Source organism: Toxotes jaculatrix, chromosome 22 (genome assembly GCF_017976425.1).
Source record: "Toxotes jaculatrix isolate fToxJac2 chromosome 22, fToxJac2.pri, whole genome shotgun sequence".
NCBI lineage: Eukaryota > Metazoa > Chordata > Actinopteri > Toxotidae > Toxotes > Toxotes jaculatrix.
In genome coordinates this window covers 7,004,817-7,026,424 of record NC_054415.1, presented here as the reverse complement: position 1 = coordinate 7,026,424, position 21,608 = coordinate 7,004,817, and the positions used below count along the sequence as shown (strand labels likewise).

The window sequence follows — 21,608 nt, the reverse complement described above, 5'->3', positions numbered from 1 at the left end:
AGTGGTAGGGTTATGGGCGATGTAATCATGTCAGATGTGGTGCGGTCAGTTAATGGGCTTAACCTTGACTGATAAGACTAAAGGACAAACACATTATAAACACTTATTCACATTCTGGGTGCTTCAGTGGTGAAATGTTGTCCTCAGGTGAGCCACTGAGCTGCTCAGTTCTTGTTGCCCATGTTTTTGGTATTTTGTCAAACCTACTCTGTTTGGTTTGATTCACCTGAACCCTCTTTTCTACTTCACTTCAGTTCATTTTAACAGCATGTTTAACAAGTTGTAAACCAAAGAAGCTGAGACTGAGTCTGCACAAAGACACTGGCCTCTGGCCTGTTTTTTAAAGGCCTGATGTGCTTGAATGAACTAGTTCCTACAGCTTGTCTTCTAAATTTGTCTAAAGGCAACAGCTTTCATAGCCGTTCAGAACAGCCACACTTGGAGGCAGCATGAAGAGTCTGCCATCACAGAGAGGGGTGAGGTGTGCAAATGGTACAGAGGCTTGGAGGATAACTTTGTATACTTTAGGACAGTCTCTCCTTGAAGGCATTTGTGGTGCTGCACTTGTTTGTACACACAATTCTGACTGAAGTCCAAATCCTGCCTTCTTTTTCTCCAAAAAACTGCATAAAAAACTTCATGATTGTCGTTTTTTTTTTTTTTTTTAAGGTACAGTAACTGTCCACTCAACACAGGGAAAATGTAAGGGAGTTTAACTTGCAACAAAGGCTGCTGACAGATTCTGAATCAGTTACACGCGTTTTAGACCGCTGGGCCACAAGGACACCACAAAATAAATTTGGCAACATGGCCACCCTGTCACAACATAATCAGGAAGCAACCTCTTCTTGGGAATTTATCTCAGCAGAGTAGGAAATGGTCACAATGAAGTAAAAAAAAAAAAACAGTGGTACCATTAATCATTGAGAACAAGCTAGTGCTAGTCAAGAAGCTCTAACTGAAGCAATTACCTTCTGACAACTATGCTGTAAGGATTAACCTACTTTTTTTAGTGTTGCTTTACTGTTTTGCCCTTTTCTTTATTGGGTATGTGGTGTGACCAGTGCCACTTGCTCATACTGTGGAAATTCAGAAAGCAATCCAGTGTATATGCCAGGAACGACAGCAGAATGCAGATGCTGCTTACCAGGTGTGTGCAGGCATATGACCTGACAATGTAGTAAAGCTGCAGGCCATCTAAACTGTCCAATGAAGTTGCTACCCTGTCAGGCCACATTACCTATGTTTTTCATTTGTTTAAATCTGATTGTAGCATAATTCAATCAAAGAAAATCATGTTTGTAAGGGTAATTTTACCCAATGTAAAATCTTGTTCTGCCAATTACTGTATAAGCACACATACCCAGATGTGTCATTACCGACAACACTCGTCTATACATTTGGAAACATCAGCAACTCGACTTTCTCTTTAACAAACAACTGAAACACAAACCATCCTGGTAGAAAAAGACATGAATGCCACAGGCTGCAGAAAGCACTACCCTCCCGGGGGATCTCTTAGCACAGTGAGTAATGACGCAATGACCTGGTGGGTCAAAGGGCTGACCTGCCCAGGACAGGGACCAAGGGCCCAGGACAAGGACCAAAGGCCAAGAGGTGTAGGTGGTGAGTGTGGGTGTCTCAATGTTTGTGCCTGTATCTTAACTGCTGGCTGTTTAAGGGCACATTGAAATTAAGTGTTCGTGCAGAGTCTGTAGGTCATTGACAGTGAACAGGGGTCAACAGGGGGCTTGATCTTAACCAGCTGGCCTTAATGATGGTGAGACAGGGCTGTCAACCCACTCACACATTTACATCTCTTTTACGCTTCTCCTGAAGTTGTAGATAACATACAAAAATATACTAATTTAGTTTAGGCAAATAGGTTTACAGTTTACAGAGGACCATGCTTCCTCTGAGATGTTCTCAGGATTGAAAGGAAGGGAATAACGTTTGAAAAGCAAGGAAAGAAATGATCCTCTGGAGAAAACGAATGAGACAAGTGAGCCCACAAATGTTGAGATCCTGGTAGAAACATGAAAAACCACTTTCCTTTCTACTCCCAGACACTTCAAGCCCTTCAGCCTTTGTTGGAGACACCACCTCCACCGCTCCGCTGCCAGCTCCTTCACTGAGGGACAGCCACAGCATCTGCTGGCTCAGAGATTGATTAATTGGCTGATCAGGCGCCCGCGGTGTAAACTGATTGATTGATCATCACGCAGTTGGAGCTGCCTTTATCTAGAGCCCTGGGGAGCGAACCTCTGGAGGTCCCCAGTCATCTGTCATGTCCAACACACAGGGGAAGACGAAAGAGAGATGAAGAGCTGTGGGTTCATTACCGAGACACGGGGGGCATGTATGTATGGAGGAAGTCTCAGCCACGATGGGAACAGGGGGCATGCCAAGAGAACAATGGGAACATAAGGACAAAGAGGGTGAGGATGAAGGGAAGGGAGAAGATGCTCTGGTGCATATACACAGAGAGAGACAGATAAAGATATACATGAAGGAAGGAGAAGGAAGGATGGTGGTCAAGCCACAAACAGTGGAAGAAACCACTATTCAAATACTCTCAACAAGCAGAAAGTAAAAAAAAAAAAGTACAAAACAGTGAAAAAATATGTCTTTAGCTTGGAAGAGATTTGTAGCGACTATGGCACGGACTTGCATTTTTTTTCAGGCATTTTGTTTTGGACATATAACCTCCACTCATTTTTAATTCCTGACCACATCCCTGTTTAAAAGCGAGCCGTGAGAGTGATGGGATACTGGGACAGGACTGGGCAGGTGAAAACAAGTGTGGAGAACGCTAGTATGCATTCAGTCAGCCACATAAAATAAAGGCAGAAAATTCCTTTACTTGACGGCAAAGGACACAGTGAATGACCTGAGAGTAGAGGGAGGCATATTGCCTTTGGACAACAGATATCCCTGGGGAGGAAAGTGAATGAGAGAGAAAGAGATGGTGGAGCAGGGAAGAGAGCACGAACAACCTATAGGAGGAAGAAGGTGAGAGGGATGTAGAAGGGAGGACAATAGGGGGAGACACGCAGGGAGAAAAGGGGACATCCTCGGGATGTGTTGCTGACATTGGACTTCATGGAAAAGTCAAACTGCATGTGCCTGACCCGTCTGTGTGCAAGCGTCTACTGCATGCAAATCTTTACCTGAATCAGTGCTCAGGTTGACGAGCAGCCTAGTGTTATGCGTAAGTGACTGAATCCTTGTGTGGTTACGGCTGTGGGCATACTGTACATGTCTCACAACACGCGTGCTCACGCTGTGTATTAATGCATATTCATTCCATCCAGCAGCAGGTGGTCTTCCCAGGCCCTGATGAAGCTGGGAGGGAGCCACAGTCCACCTTCAGCTCCTGTCTATCAAGTCCATGTCAGCAGGCTCAGGGTCACCTCTAATCCACTAACCTCCTCAGCTGAATACAGGCCTTTACCCACTTTTAAAAGGGGATGGACAGAAAAGAGCCAATTTGATGTTGATTTCTTCTCTTAAATTATAAGTTAGCCTGTTCATGCATACGTATGACTTGTAAGCTTCATGATCCTTTTCAACTACATGTCAAAGCACATGAATGAGTAAATAAATATTCTTATTTCACTGAATTCCTCCCCCAAAACAATCCTGCTATTACTGTTAGGTTATTTGAGTTTTGTTTAAAGTTTACACTTGGTTTGTTTCCTAATTGGAGTTTATAACCTTGTTTGGAAAACTGCTTTGTGAATCAATATCTCTAATTTCTCTCGTCTGCTCTTTCCACGTGCCTCTATGTATTCCTCTATCTTTTATCTTCTTTCCATTCTCTCACTGAATCTAAATCTCATCTAGATTTTCTGCTGTTCACAGCCTTCTCGACTCCCCTTGTGTCTGCGTTCCCTCTATATGTTTAAGTTCTTTCCATCGTTCAATCAAAAACTCTCCCTCTAGCACCATTAGCTGAGCCGACTGTTCACTTCGGTAGAAGCTCATTAATACCACTCTCCTGTCAGAGCCAAGAGGGAAAACAGAGAAAGACAATGAGAAGGGGAGGGGACGAGTGTAAAAGAAAACACCTGTCACATCACACATCCAACATATCTACTGTACTGAGCCACATACATGTTCCCATACACATATAATGCTGCATCAAAGGTAAGATGCTTGCTTTTCTAACCTTTGGACTTGCCAAATTAAGTTTCAGCTAGCCTGAGTGAAAGACAGGATAAGAAATAGCAAGAAATTATCACAAAACTATTCTCAGTAATACTAAAGGCTGCAGAGGTCTATGCTATGGCACCACTGATATAAAAGTTGTACTAGTGAAAAGGGGAAACGTGTCACACATTGTGTTAAAGCTGAAGTTTTTTACCAACACAGTTCAGGCATAATAACTGGATGTGCCATTATAAATATACAGCATCAACGAACCCTGTTAAAATCTGTTAAACCCACTAAAATGACTTTGACCAGAAAAAGACACAAAGTGTTGAAAAAATGACAGTTGTACACTTGCTGTATATATATCTTTAGCTGTAACATCTGTTTAAAATTAATAAGAAACAAGCTCTTGGTGCATTCACAAATAGGAAGGTGGAAACTTAAAACACTAATTTGAATCTTTTTTACAGCTTGTCTAGAAAGTGCACAATTTTGCAGTTATGTGTAGTATGTACAGAAAAGTGTCTTTGGATAATTAGTTGCTGTTCACACAAGTCAAATCAATTCCTCCGTCAGACAAAGGTGAAAGAAAACACACAGCACAATAAGAAAATTCCAGTCAACCTTCCAAAATGTTTAGAACAAATGAGGGTGAACACATACATAAATACATACACAGCCCAGTGAGGCTGAGGCAGTAAATTGACTGTACTGGCTCTCTTGTCAGAAAGAAGCTTTCCTGACACCAGTATCCATCCATCAATCGAAGTGCTGCCGTGCCCCGGCCCCGCTGCTGGCCACTCGCAGTGCCAATTAGCTGACAGGGTGAGGGCCTGGCGCAGAGTGCCAGCCACAGGCCATGCCAATTACAGCCTGATCCCCCGTCTAACCCTAATACTGGCACGGTGCGTCTGGGCACCACACCCTGGGCAGGGGTGAGGTACGGCCACCAATATGTAAAGGACGGTTGAGTGGACACCCTCCAAGACGAGTGAGACAAAGACAGAGGAGAGAGAGAGAAAAAATGGACACAGTTCTGTACAGTAGACTGTCAATAAGAAAGAATCGAAAAGGCAGCGATGCAGACAGAATATCTGCTCAATTAAGTTGACCTCTTACAGTACACAAACATTTAATTACGCTGTATCCACGAAGCAAACTGACATTCACACAAACACAAGACACACTTTTACCTCATGACATGAGGAGAAACAGTAAAACACCAGGTTCGTACTTTTGTACTTTTTCATTGGCTCTAATAGGTCTCAACTGTGGAAGGTATTTCGCTTTTAAGGTCCCTTGTAAACTTATTAATACATCCACAGTGACTGATATATTTCCCCTCCAGGCCTATTAGTGTCTACTTGCTAGATCTGTAATTGTAGCTCCCCATCTCCCCCTCTGGGCCAGTCAATGAAATTCTGATCATGCTGGAGTGCAGTGGTGCTGTGCACTTTCTTTTTTAACTAAGTCTTGTCAAAATCCAGTGAATGTTGTCTGAAATATTGTCTACCATAAATGAATTGGTCTTTAAAAAAAAAAAACACAAGAGCAAACTTTGTTCAGAGCCTCTGAATGTTTGTTACAGAAGAGTAAATATCTCGTGTGAGTAGATTACAGCTCACCTTCTGGCAGAAAGATACGCCTCTGTAAAACAAAATTAAAAATACAAAATGATGTAATGGTATATTTATACGTTTGCATAAATATTCAGGAATAAAGCAGACATGACATCCCATAATTAAAGGTTTACGGCAGTTGCAAAAAAAATTGGTGCTGAAAATTAATTAGTTAAAATCTCAAAGTAATTACTCAATTTAAACAGCTAAATACTTGAGTAATGAGTTTCTAAAGTGCTGTAAACAATTAAGTATCTGACAGGAAGCAGGTAGAGAGGCTGCTGACTGCAAATATAATATCCTACAAACTGTCAGACTGGAGGAACAACCTCATCCTGCTCCACTGTCATGCTGCTGGTCTTATTTCTTTAAGGTAGCCTCAGCTTTAGGTCTAAAGCCGAACTGTAATCTATGCCACATCAACCTAACCACTTCATTAATCCATCTGCAGAGCAAAAGTCCCCCCGCAGAATCAGCTCTCTTAAATCCAGTTACATCAAGCCTGGCAGGGGTTGCTCTTACAACAGCTCAGAGAACTGTCGTCAGAGATAGGATGCAATTTGTCCTTGGCAAGCTGAGCAAATCCAAAATATATGTAAATCACAGTGTACCGCTACCTCTCTTTATCTCATTCAAAAGTAAAAGAATGAGGACCTATTCTCCCCCCAATCTTCCATATACTCTGTGATATGGAGAGAAAAAATAACAAGTTGAGAGAAGAAGAAGTTTTATTTTACTATTTTTTCTAAAATACCACCAACGGGCACCAATTCAAAACCCAGCAAGTCTCCTTTAATACGTGGGAAATTAAATTGTCGGCCCATTATCAGCCAGGTCCAGTCATCTGTATCTAAAATGCAACCGTGCGCAAGTGAAGTACACAAGATTCACCAACAGGACCAGGACATTTGCTGGAGACTGCAGTTTTTAGAGGGGTGGGAAGGAGAGGAGTACCAGGGTGAGCTGAGGGAGGGTGGAGGGGGCTTGTTGCATTAAAAATGTTAAGCTTTACCCAAAGTCATTTTCAAGCCAGCCAAGCATCAAATGGAACACAGTTTAAGGAGAGAGTAGGTACTGATTTACTTGGGGAGCTCTGACGGGATGGACATGGTGTGCGTGTGTGTGTGTGTCTGTATGTGTGCACAGGGAGCAAACAAACATTGGTATGCTGTGTTATCCCTCGCTGTGAAAACAGAGATGGTGGAAAAATCATGGAACATCACATTAGCGCCTGGTATGTGCGTGTCTGGGCGAGTGTGTATGAGAGAAAGAGATAAAGATAGAGACAGAGGGAGCAACAAAAGCAGATTTTTTTTACGCTTCTACATTCAAATAACTGTGCATACAACTTTGGAAAAAAAGTGAGAAACTGACAGATACATGGACTAACACTGGACTATAACAAGCTAAAAGCAGTGCAGTCTAATACAAGAGTCCAGGAATAAATCCTAAAGACTGCAGTCTGCGGTGCTGACGAACTGTATTGGGTTATACAGGTGTGCCTAAATAACAGAAACACTTCTCCGTATTATATAATCCAGTTGAACAGTAACACATTTATATACTGTGTAATGTTTCATAGTGTCTCTTAACCAGAGTGTCAGCTTAAGGTCTCAAATTAAGAAAAACAATAAAGTAAATGTAAGCTCTGAGTGTTTTGGACCAGTAGACAAAACCATCGCCAGCAGGTAAACCCCACCCAGGCCACTGTTTGGAGCGAGGAAAGATTGATGACTCTGGGTTTGATTGAAAAGTCTGCCTCGGGGTTAGAGCCTGTGTCTGGGTGAGACGCTGTGGCCAGTGATTGATTGGCCACTGGGCCAGTTTGCCTCCGCAGGGAGCAGAGTCGCTGAAAATCAAAAGAGGGGTCGGCGGAAGTCTATGATTTCATTAAAACACAGATGTGTGGACTGACAGATGGATCTGGACTGTGAATAAGAGAGTTACATGACTGGCTCACGCCACGTGCTCGTATATCTCTGTCAAAACTCCTCATTTGTCAGTACATAAAGACAAGATTATATTTGTGGAGCTCATTCATACGCCAGTCTTTTCTGCTTTGTCTTCAGCTGGTATCCACTAAAAAGAATCATATATTCCTAATTGATGCTGCCGGGTAATTAAGCACTAATTGACCTCTTATCTAATTAAAGGTTTATTTGTGTGTAATGATTCTACTAAGTAACTCCTTGATTAGGCCTTCTTGACCACATAAAGTCACCAATCAGCTCTTTCACACCAGGCTGTCTACTCATTAAATCACACTCATCAAGAAATTATTCAGAATAACCACATGATGAGAAGATACAGTCTTTATGAGGTTGCCAAGCATGTTGAAGACAAAACAACGCAGTGCAAAGTGTTGCATCAATTTTCTTTTCAGCGTGAATTTGACCAGTTTGTCTTTTAGTAGCTGCTGTGATCCAGGAAATTCTCCTGCTCTGGACAGGCAAACATAGTCAGCATAAAGAGTGAAATTAAAAATGACAAATGCAACTTTACAAAAAAAAAAACCACACACAGCTCATTTATATGTTAATAATTCAAAGAGTAATTATGCTCATCTCGTATCTTTCCACTAGCTTATCAAACAATACAAAAACATGAAACATGTATCTAAACAGAAATCTTAAATTTACCACTGTGCTTCTAACTACCACAAACCGCTTGTGTACGCCTGTGTTTACCCCTGAGTGGCAGAACATGTGTGTGCAGTGACACTGAACATGTTACCCTCAGACAACAGAACCCCAGGAACCCGACAACAATGACACCGACAACACACACCCATGCCTACACTGCTGTGAAGTTTCAATTACTGGTACACTTGCTGGCTGGCTCCTGCCCGTCAGCCTGACAGGGAAGGGAGTGACTGGTGCTGGAAAAGCCTGAAGGACAAGCAGTCCCACCAGGGTGGTAGGAACCATCTAGAGTCCTGGCTGCACTTGACACAACTGCAATTTATACTGAAACAAAATCTGATGCACACATGACAAATATAGATGCCTAAAACTGTTTGCTGTAGAGACAGATGTGAAAAACACTTTGCTTCAGCATACTTCTGGCTCAATGTAGAAGTTGACAAGTTGACAGTATGGTCATAGCGCAACAGAACACTGCTACTATGGTCATACCAAAAAAAAACAACAACAAAAAAAACAAAACACACACATAAAACAGTGGCTAGTTTTACCAAAATTATTATTTTTTCTGCAGATAATTTATGACAAATTACTGTTCCTAACTTCCTAAAATATGTTTAAATTGAAGGTGCTTTAGAATTTGCTTTCAATAAAAATGAAGTTTCTTTTTGTACTAAATTTGGCACAAATCTGAACCGAGATACAACCAAAACCAGCATCTATAAACGGAGTCTAAATCAATAAAATCTAAACGATACCCAACTCTAGTCTAACCCATGTCTCAGGGCAATTCTCCAGAATGGGTGTCACTGTAATTGGTGCAGCTATGGTTGCGGAGGTTATGGCCATTATAGGTGAGCGTGGGGAGGCATAACTGCTCACAGCATCGCTCTCATTGTGTGTGAAGTAGAGGAGGGAATGTATGGCGTCCTGCTGCTCACCGTGACCTGTATCTTAATGAGGGGGACAAATCAATACTGCACCGGACAAAGAACACAAGAACTACAGCTGCCATAGACAAATGTTTTTTCAGTGGCAATGAACATGGCTTCAAGTCAATTCACATTCAATTAAAGCAATTTGAAGTGCGATAAAAATCAACGATGCAATCATGACATATTCATTCTGACTAAATATTTTCTAGATAGACTAGACAGTCTAAACATGAAAAACACTTTCATTTTTCATTCGTTTTCTTTCCATTTTACAGGAACACAATGTTTGGGCTATTTCCTATAGATCATCTTATAGTTTCATCCTGTTTCAAAATGCCTTTTCTTACTGCTCACATTTCAAAAACAGTACTTCAGGGCAACCTAGTGGCCCAGACATACAGTTACTGCCAAGTCCCTTGTTCAAGTCAGGTTATTAAATGACATCCCTGTATCTTTTCCCATGTTTTCTGGTTCTTTCCTCTGTCTATATTAAACCAAGGAGAAAAAAAAAAGTCCTCGACAGATAGATTGATTGTTGACAGATGCAATGTTTACCCATGCAGTCGACACCCAACTTCTTCACTTTCTACAACACTGAAAAAAACAATGTCATTTCTCTTGACACCAAAACTGCCAGTGGGCTGAGATAAATCCAGCAGTTTTCAAAACACTCTCACTTGTTTCAGTAATGTTCAAAAAATAAGTCATTTTCTGAGAACACAGCAGAGCAATGTGTATCTCTCCCTCTGAAGTTTTTTTTTGTGATTCAACACTAGGTTGTTATTAAGCCAGAACATGTATTTTCTGCTATCAAACTAACTCATGCAAACTAATGTTATGCATTTACAAGGGTTTACTGGGAAAAAGGACTGAACAAATCACCTCTGAAAGCTTTATCAGCCACCAGATTATGTGCTTAGTACAGCAAACCTCAACCTCTCCCTCGAGCTCTCTCTCGATCAACTTATTGACTCTGCTCAGCAATCAGAACCAATTTCACCTTCCAATTACTGATCCTTATGTGCTTTACAACAGTGTAAATTTAATTTATTGAGTAACCTATGGTGAAAGGGTTTTTTATTTGATGACACGGGTTGGTGAAAGCGCATCATGTGAAAATGAGCAAAAAAAAAAAAAAGGTCTACATACTCATTTGCACATATTTCAAGCTGAGTATCTTAGAAGTAGTTCTTCTGTTTTCTTCTTTTTGAGTAAAAGGAAATAGACTCACACAAGGACATGGAGGGGAAGAAAGACAGTCAGGAGACGGGGAAGACACCCGCACAAAAGACTAAAAAAATGTTTTATGTTTCATCAAAGATGAGTTCACTGTGGGTAGCGGACAATCCTGAAGTTTGACAAACACAGAGTGAAATGACAATGGGTGGGAGACGTCTTGGGCGAGAGGCTGCCTTTTAAAACGGAAAAGTCCATTTCCAGTTGAAAAGAACAGTGCCTGTGTGGAAGCGTCTGACTTGACAATTACATGAGTGGTAAAAACGGCACTGCGCCTCCACTGATAACCCGTTGGATTCTATTAAAACTCTGGCACTCCAAAAGAAAGCGCAAATGGAAGAAATTATCACACAGGCGCACACACACACACACGATTTTAAAACAGTAAGACCCTCTGACAATGATTCTTTTGATGCAATATGTGGGCTTTTAAAGAAGTAAGGGACAAACTGGAGGGAGAACAGACACAATCAACTGAGTTTATACAGAAAATATAAGTTACAAAGACTATAAGTAAAGCTGTATGTATGACTGTGTGTGCTCAGCCATGCTGAATGCACGGCCACTGCGGTGTTTGCTAACTGTAGTTTCAAAGGCTGATAAAGTCCCTAGGTTAGCCCTTGGGCTACAAGAAAAAGCCTCGTAGCGTATAGGAGGAAAAGTTCTCTTAAGTAGAGGGGGTTTGTACTTCAGGAGGATGCAGGCAATGACATGCACAAGGTCTCTCCTCTGTGTCCTGCAGGAAGCGGAACTGTATATTGCTATGAGAATGGTGAGAGGGACTCAAGTAACAAAGGAAGACAGACTGGTTGGTCACGGCTGCATCCCACAGCGAGAAAATGACCCAAAACATTAGAAGAAAAGAACCAGACAGTGGCTTCAAATGATGGAAAACCAGCACAGTCCCCAGACCTAAACCCTGTGGAGCTGGTTTTAGATGAACTGGACAGAAGGTGAAAACAAACAAGGTGAAAGCAACCCACAAGTGCAACCCATTTGTGTGGACTTCTGCAACAGCGTAGGGACAAACTTTCTGAACAATATTTGATTTCCATTGTATCCATCGCATCACGGGTGCGTTCGGCTGCTGGATGAGTCAAGCATTCAGATTCAACTTCAGCTCAATAAGAAGATCCCATGATTCACTGTTTTTAAAATCTCCCATTGTTTATCTGTTCTGTGCTTGAATTTCAGAAACACTGAGACACTGAATTATGTAAATTTAAATGACAGCTGGAAAACTTCAGGTGTTCTAAAACTTTGCACAGGTAGTGCACATAACAGATACAAAGCAGGTGTTACAGTCTTTCCCCTTCCTCCCCTCCTACAGGCTCCTCCACTCATCTGTCCTGTCTCCCTCCCTATGAAACACAACAGAAATTAAATAACAGAAAACCTGCGACTGAAACGGTTTTCTTCACAGATGCTGAAGGGAAAAACACATCACATCATGTGTCTCCCTCCCTCGCTAACTCTCTCTCTCACCACCTTTTTTTTTCTTTCGATTTGATCTCCGTTCCAAACGAGGGATCACTCATACACTTGTCCTGCGGCGTGGAATCACGTCAACGCTCCTTTCTTTCTCCCTCTCTCTCAACAAAATGATTCATTTTTCTATTACGGCGATGAGCGTGTGAAATGAGCTATATAATCAATAGCATAGGTTTGTAAACAGCAGCCGTACTCCAGGGAAAATGTGTTTTCTTTTTGAAAACAATACGCTGCCTGTGTGTGTGGTAAGGAACGCTCATCTGACAATGTTTACAAGGGCAATTTACAGGAAATAAAGACACAGCCTTCCCAAAATGAAGGTAGCTTTCATAATACGGCAGGATGAACAGGCAGAGATACAGAAGAGGACAAAAATATCAGCCTACAACATGTGGCTTTATGGGTTTACTCCGTGTATGTTGATTAAAGTAAGCTCAAACTGTCCTCTGAGTTTGTATTATGCAGATAAGGCTATGATGTACAAACAGTCTAGAAAATAACTGTTTAACATGTATTTGTGGTCGTGTGTGTTTCTGGGGTTGAGCATTGACCCAGTGAAGACAGTCCTATGAATGACTGCTCACAACGATGCTCACACACTCACAGCTCTGACATTTGTCACTTTACCAGGCATGACCTGTCGATTACAGCAAATAGGTTCACTTCTGTGTGTCTGTGTGATAGAACAGGAATGCGTGAACATAAAATGGGACCTGTCTTCATGTAAAAATGACACTCATCAGTGAGTCTGCGCTCACAAGGTCATAGAGTTAAAATGTTCAGCGTCTGTTTGACACTGTGGTGCAGATTTGAACCAACCCAGTGTCAAAAAGGAATGAAACTGTTTGGCAAGATAAAACCAGATGGGAAAGTTCACAGCAGCTGCCGTACATCAACTTACATAGAGCTGAGCGCGGAGCCTCTCATCCTCAGTGGCGATCCTCTCCCTTATGACAGCCTGCTGGAGGCTGTCCTGGGCCATGGCCCGCTCCACCGACAGGATCCTGGACACTTCTTGCTGGACTTGGGACTGGGCATCAGCATTAGTCTGCGCCCTTGCCCGAGCCTTCTCTGCCTCCAGCCTGTAAAGCATTAGCATTAATTTACATGATTAAAATGCTTTTTAACCCATTTCAAGATGTTATATGTTTATGCAGAGTGTTGCAGAGGGGTATAATAACAATGCACCTCATGATAGATGACTACAGCATCTGCTACTCAACACTCCTTCCCCTACAGCTATCTCCATAATGCATGACTGGCTATTTAAGTTTTCAGTGGACAAAGTTATGCTGTCTATGGTATGTTCCCCTGTCCACAGCACTGTGTACTGTGTATTAGTATAACGTGTGTTATAAAGTATATGGTGAACCACACATATTTTTAAAATTCAAACCAAGACCAAGCTATTCTGAAATGAAAAACTTTTGAAAAACCATGAAGGAATCTGTTACTCATTAATTAAAAAAAACAAAAAAACACTATTTTGGGCATTTATAGCACCACCCACGTTCACAAACCTGTTGTACTGCTGGCTATAATATTGTGTCTCCCAAAAGAATTAAAAGGTCACAAACGCAATTATGGTGCTGATGAAGCATAGATGTAGGCCAATATACTTGTGTATTGATTTTCAATCCTAATGTCAGTTTCATCCATTCAAGTCTTTGCTTTTCCACAGCTTGCAAAGAGGAGGCAACACTGAGAAGTCATACTCATACTCAGCCAACACTGAAAAAAAAAAAAAAACATTAGGAGTTGAACTCTGACTGCCCCAGTTTAAGTGCCTCTGATGTACCACAGTTAGCGGATATCTGTCAGACAGTTCACATCTATTTACATTATTTTAAAATAATTTACATAGAAGAGTAATTTGACTCTCAATATGCAATAGACAACACTACCATTTCCCCAAAACAAGAACCATCAATCCAGTGAAGCAGTGATGTAGACAGAGGCACTACGCTCTCTGCAGATACAAGACCACCATTTGAACCCTGTCACTGGGTTCTCATAGTTGCCTAGCAACGCACTCCCTACTCGGCGACAGTGTGCTTGATTGGAGAAGAGGAGGAACGTCCCTGAAACCCTGAAAGTCTTCCTCTGCTAGGAATCAAACATTAGTAGCAAGGTAAAATAAACAAAGAACAGACAGAGTGAGCGCCTGAGTGAATCATGACAGACGAACGAAGGTGGCAAGGATCTTAATAAACTCCAGCCGAACAAAAATCCTAAGAGAGCCCTGAAAGGTAACCTTGACGAGAAGAAGGATGCCTGAAAGTGACGGTGCGTGTTGACGGGTCGCGTGATGCATTTCACAGATAGGATAACTGTTACGTACGCGAAATTCCCCTACATTCAAAGGAGCCATCTTTGATCCATCATTTGTCAGAGGTCTGACTGATCAATTATTGTAAGATGCCTAGAGAGGAAACACTGTGTAACAACAACACTTGTTTTTAAAAGGTAGTTTATTAGAACACATTTTCTTTTGTTTCAATCGTTTTTCAAGTTGTGAACATTTTGCTTTGATATTCATGAAGTTAAATGCATGACTCATTTACAGCCTCATCAGGCTTGTGCATTGCTCATTATGATAATTTAATTGAATCATCCTGGTTGTCAAGTGCGTGGTAACAGGCGTAGATACAGTTTGTGCCTTTTTCACCTCGTGGCTCTGTTTTCTTGATATTACCCACTGATCTGTCAGTGTGAAGGGTTTTCATTTGTTATTCTATTTCAAAAATCTCATCACTCTCTACACTCACCTGTGAATATGCCCAAAATTTAGACAGTGATGAATTATGATGGACAGACTGGTCTAACTGATCACCACCCCATGCCTTTGGCTTTGAGCTGATGACAGGTAGGTCAAATGAAAATATGTCTGATGTCTTAAAGTTGCCATTTGCCCTGCAACACCACTAAATGTCAAAGAGCAGGGGGGAGCAAGGGAGAGAGGGAGACGGAGAAAAAGACAGAAAAGAGAGAGAGGAAGGACCGAGCGTGAGCGGTGGCGACATGACATGTTTGGCCCTGAGGAAGCGAAGCAAAGAGGGAGTGAGGCAGAGAGTGGGAGAAAGAGATGGAGGGAGACGGAGAGAGACCAGCCATGTCCAGTCTCACAGTCCACTGGGCTGCACACGTCAGCACACTCCATCCATCATCAGGCTCCAACTCACATACACACACTCATACAGGGAGCCTCCTAATAGCCTTTTACATTCACCATTTCCCCACGATCCACGCCTCTCTGCCTGCACTGCTAATTTACCTAAGCTACCTTTACTCAAGAAGCTCTGGCTTTTGTTACTGCCACTACTGTAAGAGAGGGGACGGCATACAGAGTTTTTAGAGAACTACACTAATTAAATTATTCAATGTCCAAGTCTTAAAAGTGTTCAGATATTCTAAGGACAACCAATATGCTATTTGCTTTGGACCTGTCCACGACTCTGACTCAGGACTGTCAGATCTCCTTTTGTTTACCAGTTTTGTAACAGAAAACCAACATGACAGACGGTGAAAGAGAACTGAACCAGGTAAGATCAAAACTAATAAAAAGTTGTGCCCACTGAGCAAAGACAATACCAAGTTAACCATGATTATAAATGAATGGTGACCAAAAGCTACAGCCTGGACAAGTGAGAGAAATGAGGCCAAGAAAACAGACAGCTTAGCAAAAAAGTCTGTCTACTGACTCCCTCACAAGTGCTAACCCAAGCAAAGACTGCTATCACTAGCTGGATGCTATCTGTCTGCTTCACCTCTATTGCTTTCCAGTCATTATTGCCCTGTCCCTGGGATATTGGACGCATTTTTCATTCGACTGTAGAAGATTGGCACGGGGTAGGAAAGGGGGGCTTTGAGATAGAGAATGGGTGAGTCAGACAGAGAGAGGAAAAAGACAGCACCTATGTATGGGAATGAAAAAAGCATATCATGTCTTCTGAGGACAAGCGGGTGATGTTTGGCCTGGTACTGGAGGGATAGAGAGGATAATCTTGGCCCAGTAACCTGCGTTTTGATGGCTCAGTGGATCGAGTCTCGAAAACAGAACGGTGGAAAGGTGGAACCAGTGATGTATCATTAATTTGAAGGGGAGAGGAGTGCAGGCGGGTTGGACTGTGCTGGCCTTTCCAGAGAAGTAACTCGCTATTTTCAGGAGATGACCTTGAACAGAAGTACGGAGGAATGCTTCAGTACTTTTAGGAAACTATTTCTAAAACTGACAGAGATCAGATCTGTGGCAATTCATGTAAAAGATTCATAGGTAAAGTACAGGAGATGCTGCAGCCTCGTAACCCTTAGCACCAACAGTTTCCAGTTAGTTAGTTTCGAGTAGTTAGTGTGACTGTGTACACAGACAAACTTTCCAATAACAACAGTAAATGCAGACCTGCTAAAAAAAAACTGTGCTTAACTATCATCACCAAATACTCAACAGCAAATCACTTCAAATATTTTGTTTGTTATACCAAAACAAAAGAAATTTTAAATTCATGTCTCCCAGGTTTTCCTCTTTTACCTCTCCATCAGTTTCTCAGCTCTTTACCCATTAATGCTTCCAGTTGTCTACCTGTCATCTGCACAAGATGTGTCTCAATACATTCTGCCTGGAAGGATGGATTCTGACAGACCTGCATAACAGTGCAGGCTCAACCCAGGTGCCTTGAAACAAAGGCATTTAAAGGCCCAATGCAATATTGATGTTAGGAATAATGTCGCTGAATGCTGGCAATGAATATTTTATGGAGCTATGCACTCTCCCTGACACACACACACTCACACATAAACACACACAAACACCACACCTGACTGTGGGTGCTGTGAAATGCCTGGACAGACTTAAAATTACGTGTACGGGAAACAAAGGACAGGGCAGTGGGAAGATTAATTTAGAAGAGCCTCCACACTGCAGAAGGAACATAAAAGCCATTTTGTACTCTCCCTCTACTTTATCCACATTTAGAGATAACTGCAATGTTCTTAGTGATACGACCAAGCTTCATCAGCAGCAAACTGCCAAAAGTGGATATCACTGTCACGCTCTGCTTCCGTTACTGTCTCTTTAAATATCAGACCGAGCATTTAGCTCGAACTCCCAACATCCTGCCATTTAATACAGTGAAAGAGCCAGAGTAAACAGTCCATCCACTTAGCAATTTGGAATAAGTTGTAAGGCATGATGGTTATCATTATGTGCAGCCATCGGGGTGTCTTATGGAGCTTTAAAACCAGGATAACATTAGAAATTACTTTGAGTTTGTACTGAACTCAAAGCCAACTGATTCTATCTATTCATGTAAGACCACCTTGAGCAATACACAAACCACAGACAGCAGATTTGCCAGGGGACTGGACAGAGTCACTATTTAGTACTTGGTCACAACTTATCCTAACACCAAAGGAGTCCCTTATTTGACATTAGGAGGTGGTTCCCAGGGTTTATCAGATGGTCGGTGAGAGATTAGCTCGTTGCTATGATTTTCTCTGTGGTTACTAAGGTATTTCTAGGTAATAATATGGATATTTGGGATGGTTGGGTTGACAGTGGCTGCTCGGTTGCTGGCTGAGAGCATGAGGTGGTTGCTGTGGCGACTCTTCTGTAAATGTACTATTTTCTGGGTTTATGCCTGTAAAGCACTTTGCAGACTCGTTTTTGAAAAGTGGCATATAAATAAGAGTTATTACGATAATTAGTATGGCTATCATTATTATGATATCACTATTATGACCGATTACATGATTATTATCATTATTACTATTATCATTCCCGTTCAGTTGTTACGGTGTACTATATCTATATTTATCGCAGTAGTCACAGTTAAAGTATCATGAAGAAATAGTGCAGACAAGTACAGGAAGAGGATCTGAGAGAGAATCAAGACGAGCAATGAAGCTGGTTCAGACACATTTTTAAAGAAGAATCACAACTACCCAAACACAATCTTTGTAAAATCAGTCCATAAAAAGATAAAAAATAAATAAATAAATAAATAAACAGGGTGCAACAAAGAATTTAACAGGTTGGCTGGATAATGCTGGGAGGAAGACAGAAGCTCTGAGGAAGGTCAGTGTTCTCGCTCAGCAGTCTGACATGCAATTATATCACACAAGTCAACAAAAGCTGCTTGGATACATGCTGAAATAATGGGCAGAAGTTTCACAACAATGACTAACCTTTAAGTGTCCACTGTGTGGACACTTAAACACGTTCATTTCACGCATGGGACGGGAGACTGAGAGAGGGAGGTGGGAAGAAGCCATGAACAAGGGGGAAGAAAACAGAATGAGAAACAGACAAGGGAGATGGCTGGGGGGATGCAGGAAATATGGAAAAACAAAGGTAGGGGATAAGGGAGAAAAGGAGACAAGAGAGGGAGGAAAAGGTGGAGGAAAATCTGAGAGAATAACAGAAGAAGAACTGGATCGAATGGTGACACAAGATGAGTTAGGCTGAGGGAGGAGAGACAGAATGGCGTTAGAGCCCCCCCCCCACCCCTCCTTCTCTCTCATCCTTTTCTCTGAGTCGTTCTGCTCTGGTGCCTCACAGAGAAGCAGCAGAGGCAAATCTGCTCCCTGCAGCCACTCCTTGCTACAAATGAGTTTAGGCTGCACCCAAATGAACTCTTCACAGAGCCCTTACTTCACTCCTACCAGAGGAAAACATACAAAACCAGATCTCTGGAGTTCATTTATGGCCCTAAAGCCAAACGGAAGAAGCACTGTTTAATCGAAAACACCAGTGTTCCTCAAAAATCCCTAGATCTGGGTTCCCTACACAGCAATATTGCACTGGATAGAATTACAGAGTTGACCATGTAGCTGCAGTGTTCATACCCCCATGTCTCTGGTGCCACATTTCCTATCAGGCCTCTATTGTCTTACAAAAGCATAAATGCCCAAAATTAACTGTCAACTGTTTATCTATCAGTTTAACAGCCAACATGTTATCTGCATTTATTTATTTTGACAATTACAATAAATGAGCAAATAACCAGTGAACTACAGAAGTAGTTGTTGGGGCTGAACATGACCTTGAGATTTTGGTGACCTGGGTGTTCACATATTCTTCCATTTCCCTGTGCTCAAGCTGTGCAGCAATTTCACCGCAGGGTTCCATAACTAGTGAGGCACTGTGCAGTCCAGTTAGCTTTAATAAACACACACCCAAAAAAAAAACGTTTTACATTTTACTCCAATTTCGCCGCAAAAGCTACCCATTCTGCTTGCTGAATCTTCCATCACATCGAAGGCCATAATCACTGTGCCTTGTTTGCCTTCAACAACCAAAAACTCTCTGTAGTTAGTGCCTGCACCCTGTGAAGGTGAAATACCACCACAATTTAATTATGGCTTGACAACCCCGTGGAGAAAAAAGGGACTGTGTTCCTCTCATCTATTTCAATTAGAAGAAAGCACCAGTCACCTTTAGCTCCCAATAGCGACAAATGAATAGAAAAGTTCAACTGTGGTGGTTCAAAAAAAAAAAGAAAGAAAGAGTAGAATGCCAGTTTCAGTCCTGAAGCATAGTGGTGTGTTAGTATAAATTAACACATCATTTTATACATTAGAAAGCATCATGTGCCAGATTGAACCATAACAGATAATGAGTGTGGTGATCCAAGACTTGTACTGTGATCAGATGTTGGACTGAGTGTGGACAGCAGCCTCTGAACCATCTAAACAAAAAGTTAAATTACGCTTTAGTAAATAGTCTAAAGTGTTTTTTTTTATCTCAGCATCATTACATTGTGGTTTATTTTCTGACTTCCTGACTCTAGATAAAACCCATCACTGATCTTTTAGGTTCTCCTTAAATCCCAGAATACACCTTGATAGCTGTCCCATGATTACTCCCTACCAAACCATTAGCTAGGAAAATGAACACACATGAATGCACACTCAAACAAACAAAAACAGAACAAAAATAAAGTGACAAAATGGGCAAAGGAAAAAAACAAACAGCAAAAAAGACCACATTGAAAACTGTATTAATATGCATCTACACACATACTCTACTGATGATTGCTTATTTACCATTTCATGTTCAGTTTGTAAGTGAAAATGCAGGCCCATGCCAAGCACAATCAAAAATTGAGGGCTTGAAAGCCACCATGATTTCAATTAATTGCAAGGAGGGCGTAATTTTGAAGCACTTACTCCTCTGAACAGACATCAATAAGAGAACTGCAGGAAGCAGTTACATCAAAAAAATAAAATAGCCAGGAAAAAAAAAAAATCAATAGACAAATGATTTCTCAACACCACTCGTTAATTTCTCTCTTCTTGAATGAACCTCAAAACAGAGGCTAATCGCTAGGCTAACACTACCTCCTCCTGGATATGGACAGGTTGTGTTTTTTTCCCCCTCATACAGTACAAGGGTGCATTTAGTGGCTAATCACAGTTGTTCATTCACCGGGGTCTGTTGGAGATCATCCAGGTCTATTAGCGAGGGGGAGCACCACGATTATCTGACATTATGGCATGTGCACCTGCTTCTTTAGGGTCAAAAAGAAGAGGAGAGCACAGGAGGTGATAGGAAAGGGGAGAGAATGGAACACGCTCCTCACATTAAGAGTGTGTTTCTTCATCAGGCAGGGCTAATGGATCACCCACTCAACACCCAGGAAATTACCTCAGGATAGCGCCCTCCTTTCTCAGGCATGATTAATTGATCCGGAGTGAACGAGAGAAGGAGAGGAGAGGCAGAAATAGAGGGAGGAAAAAGTGCTGATGTGCTTCGGAAGAGAGGCAGATTGGAAACAGTGGGGATCGGAAAGACTGTTGCTGACCTTTTTGACTATTAATGAAAGCGGAAAACGTTCAATCTCTAATGAAATCCTGGAACAGGAATTGACACTGGTGTAGTACCCTGATTCAATCTATCATGATCCAAAACGAGGCAGGTAGGGGGAGAGAGGAACAGGAGAAGAGAGACAATGAGAAGGGTACAGAATTATGCGCCACACACAGGGAACAAGAGAGATTCTGACTTTCAGCAAACTCAGTAAATTTACCTCAGAAATAAAAACAGAAAGCTTTGCAACAAGAAAACTATTTGTACAAGGTCAGAAACAAAAACTGGTTTTCCATTCCAGGCTAAAACCGCATGTGTGTGTATGTGTGCATGCATCTAACCAGGCTTGCAGCTCTTGCTCTGCCTTGGCCCTCTCCTGCTCCAAGCCTTTATACAGCTCATCAGTGATCTTCTTCCTCAGGGCCTCCTCATCGACTGGGGACAACAAGAGAAAGACAAGCAGAAGCAGCACAGAGAATGAGTTAGAGAGTGGGATTTTTAAGTAAACAGCTATTGTTTGCTGACAGGTATATTGTGTTTGTTGGGACACCAAATAGAATGATACTGTCTAACAAGTAACAATGAAAAGGTAAAGAGAAAGGTGGGTGTTTATCTACAACAGGTGATAGAAAAAAAAAAGTTTTGTTCTAAATAAACACTTAGATTTTTACTGACTGAGCATCAGGAGTTTACACTTGCTGACACTACATTTGCAACAGTGTAC

The 21,608-nt window shown here is 41.7% G+C and overlaps 1 protein-coding gene across 2 annotated transcripts in view; it reads right to left on the bottom strand.

The window, feature by feature from the left end:
• chchd3a (coiled-coil-helix-coiled-coil-helix domain containing 3a) overlaps window positions 1-21,608 on the bottom strand; it is a 62,193-nt gene that overhangs the window by 31,021 nt on the left and 9,564 nt on the right. For both annotated transcript variants that reach the window (XM_041030513.1, XM_041030514.1), the window contains exons 4-5: window positions 21,226-21,319; window positions 12,980-13,160 (exon numbers count right to left, since the gene is read on the bottom strand). In XM_041030513.1, the coding sequence (XP_040886447.1) occupies window positions 12,980-13,160; window positions 21,226-21,319 (275 nt within the window). The remainder of the gene's footprint in view (window positions 1-12,979; window positions 13,161-21,225; window positions 21,320-21,608) is intronic.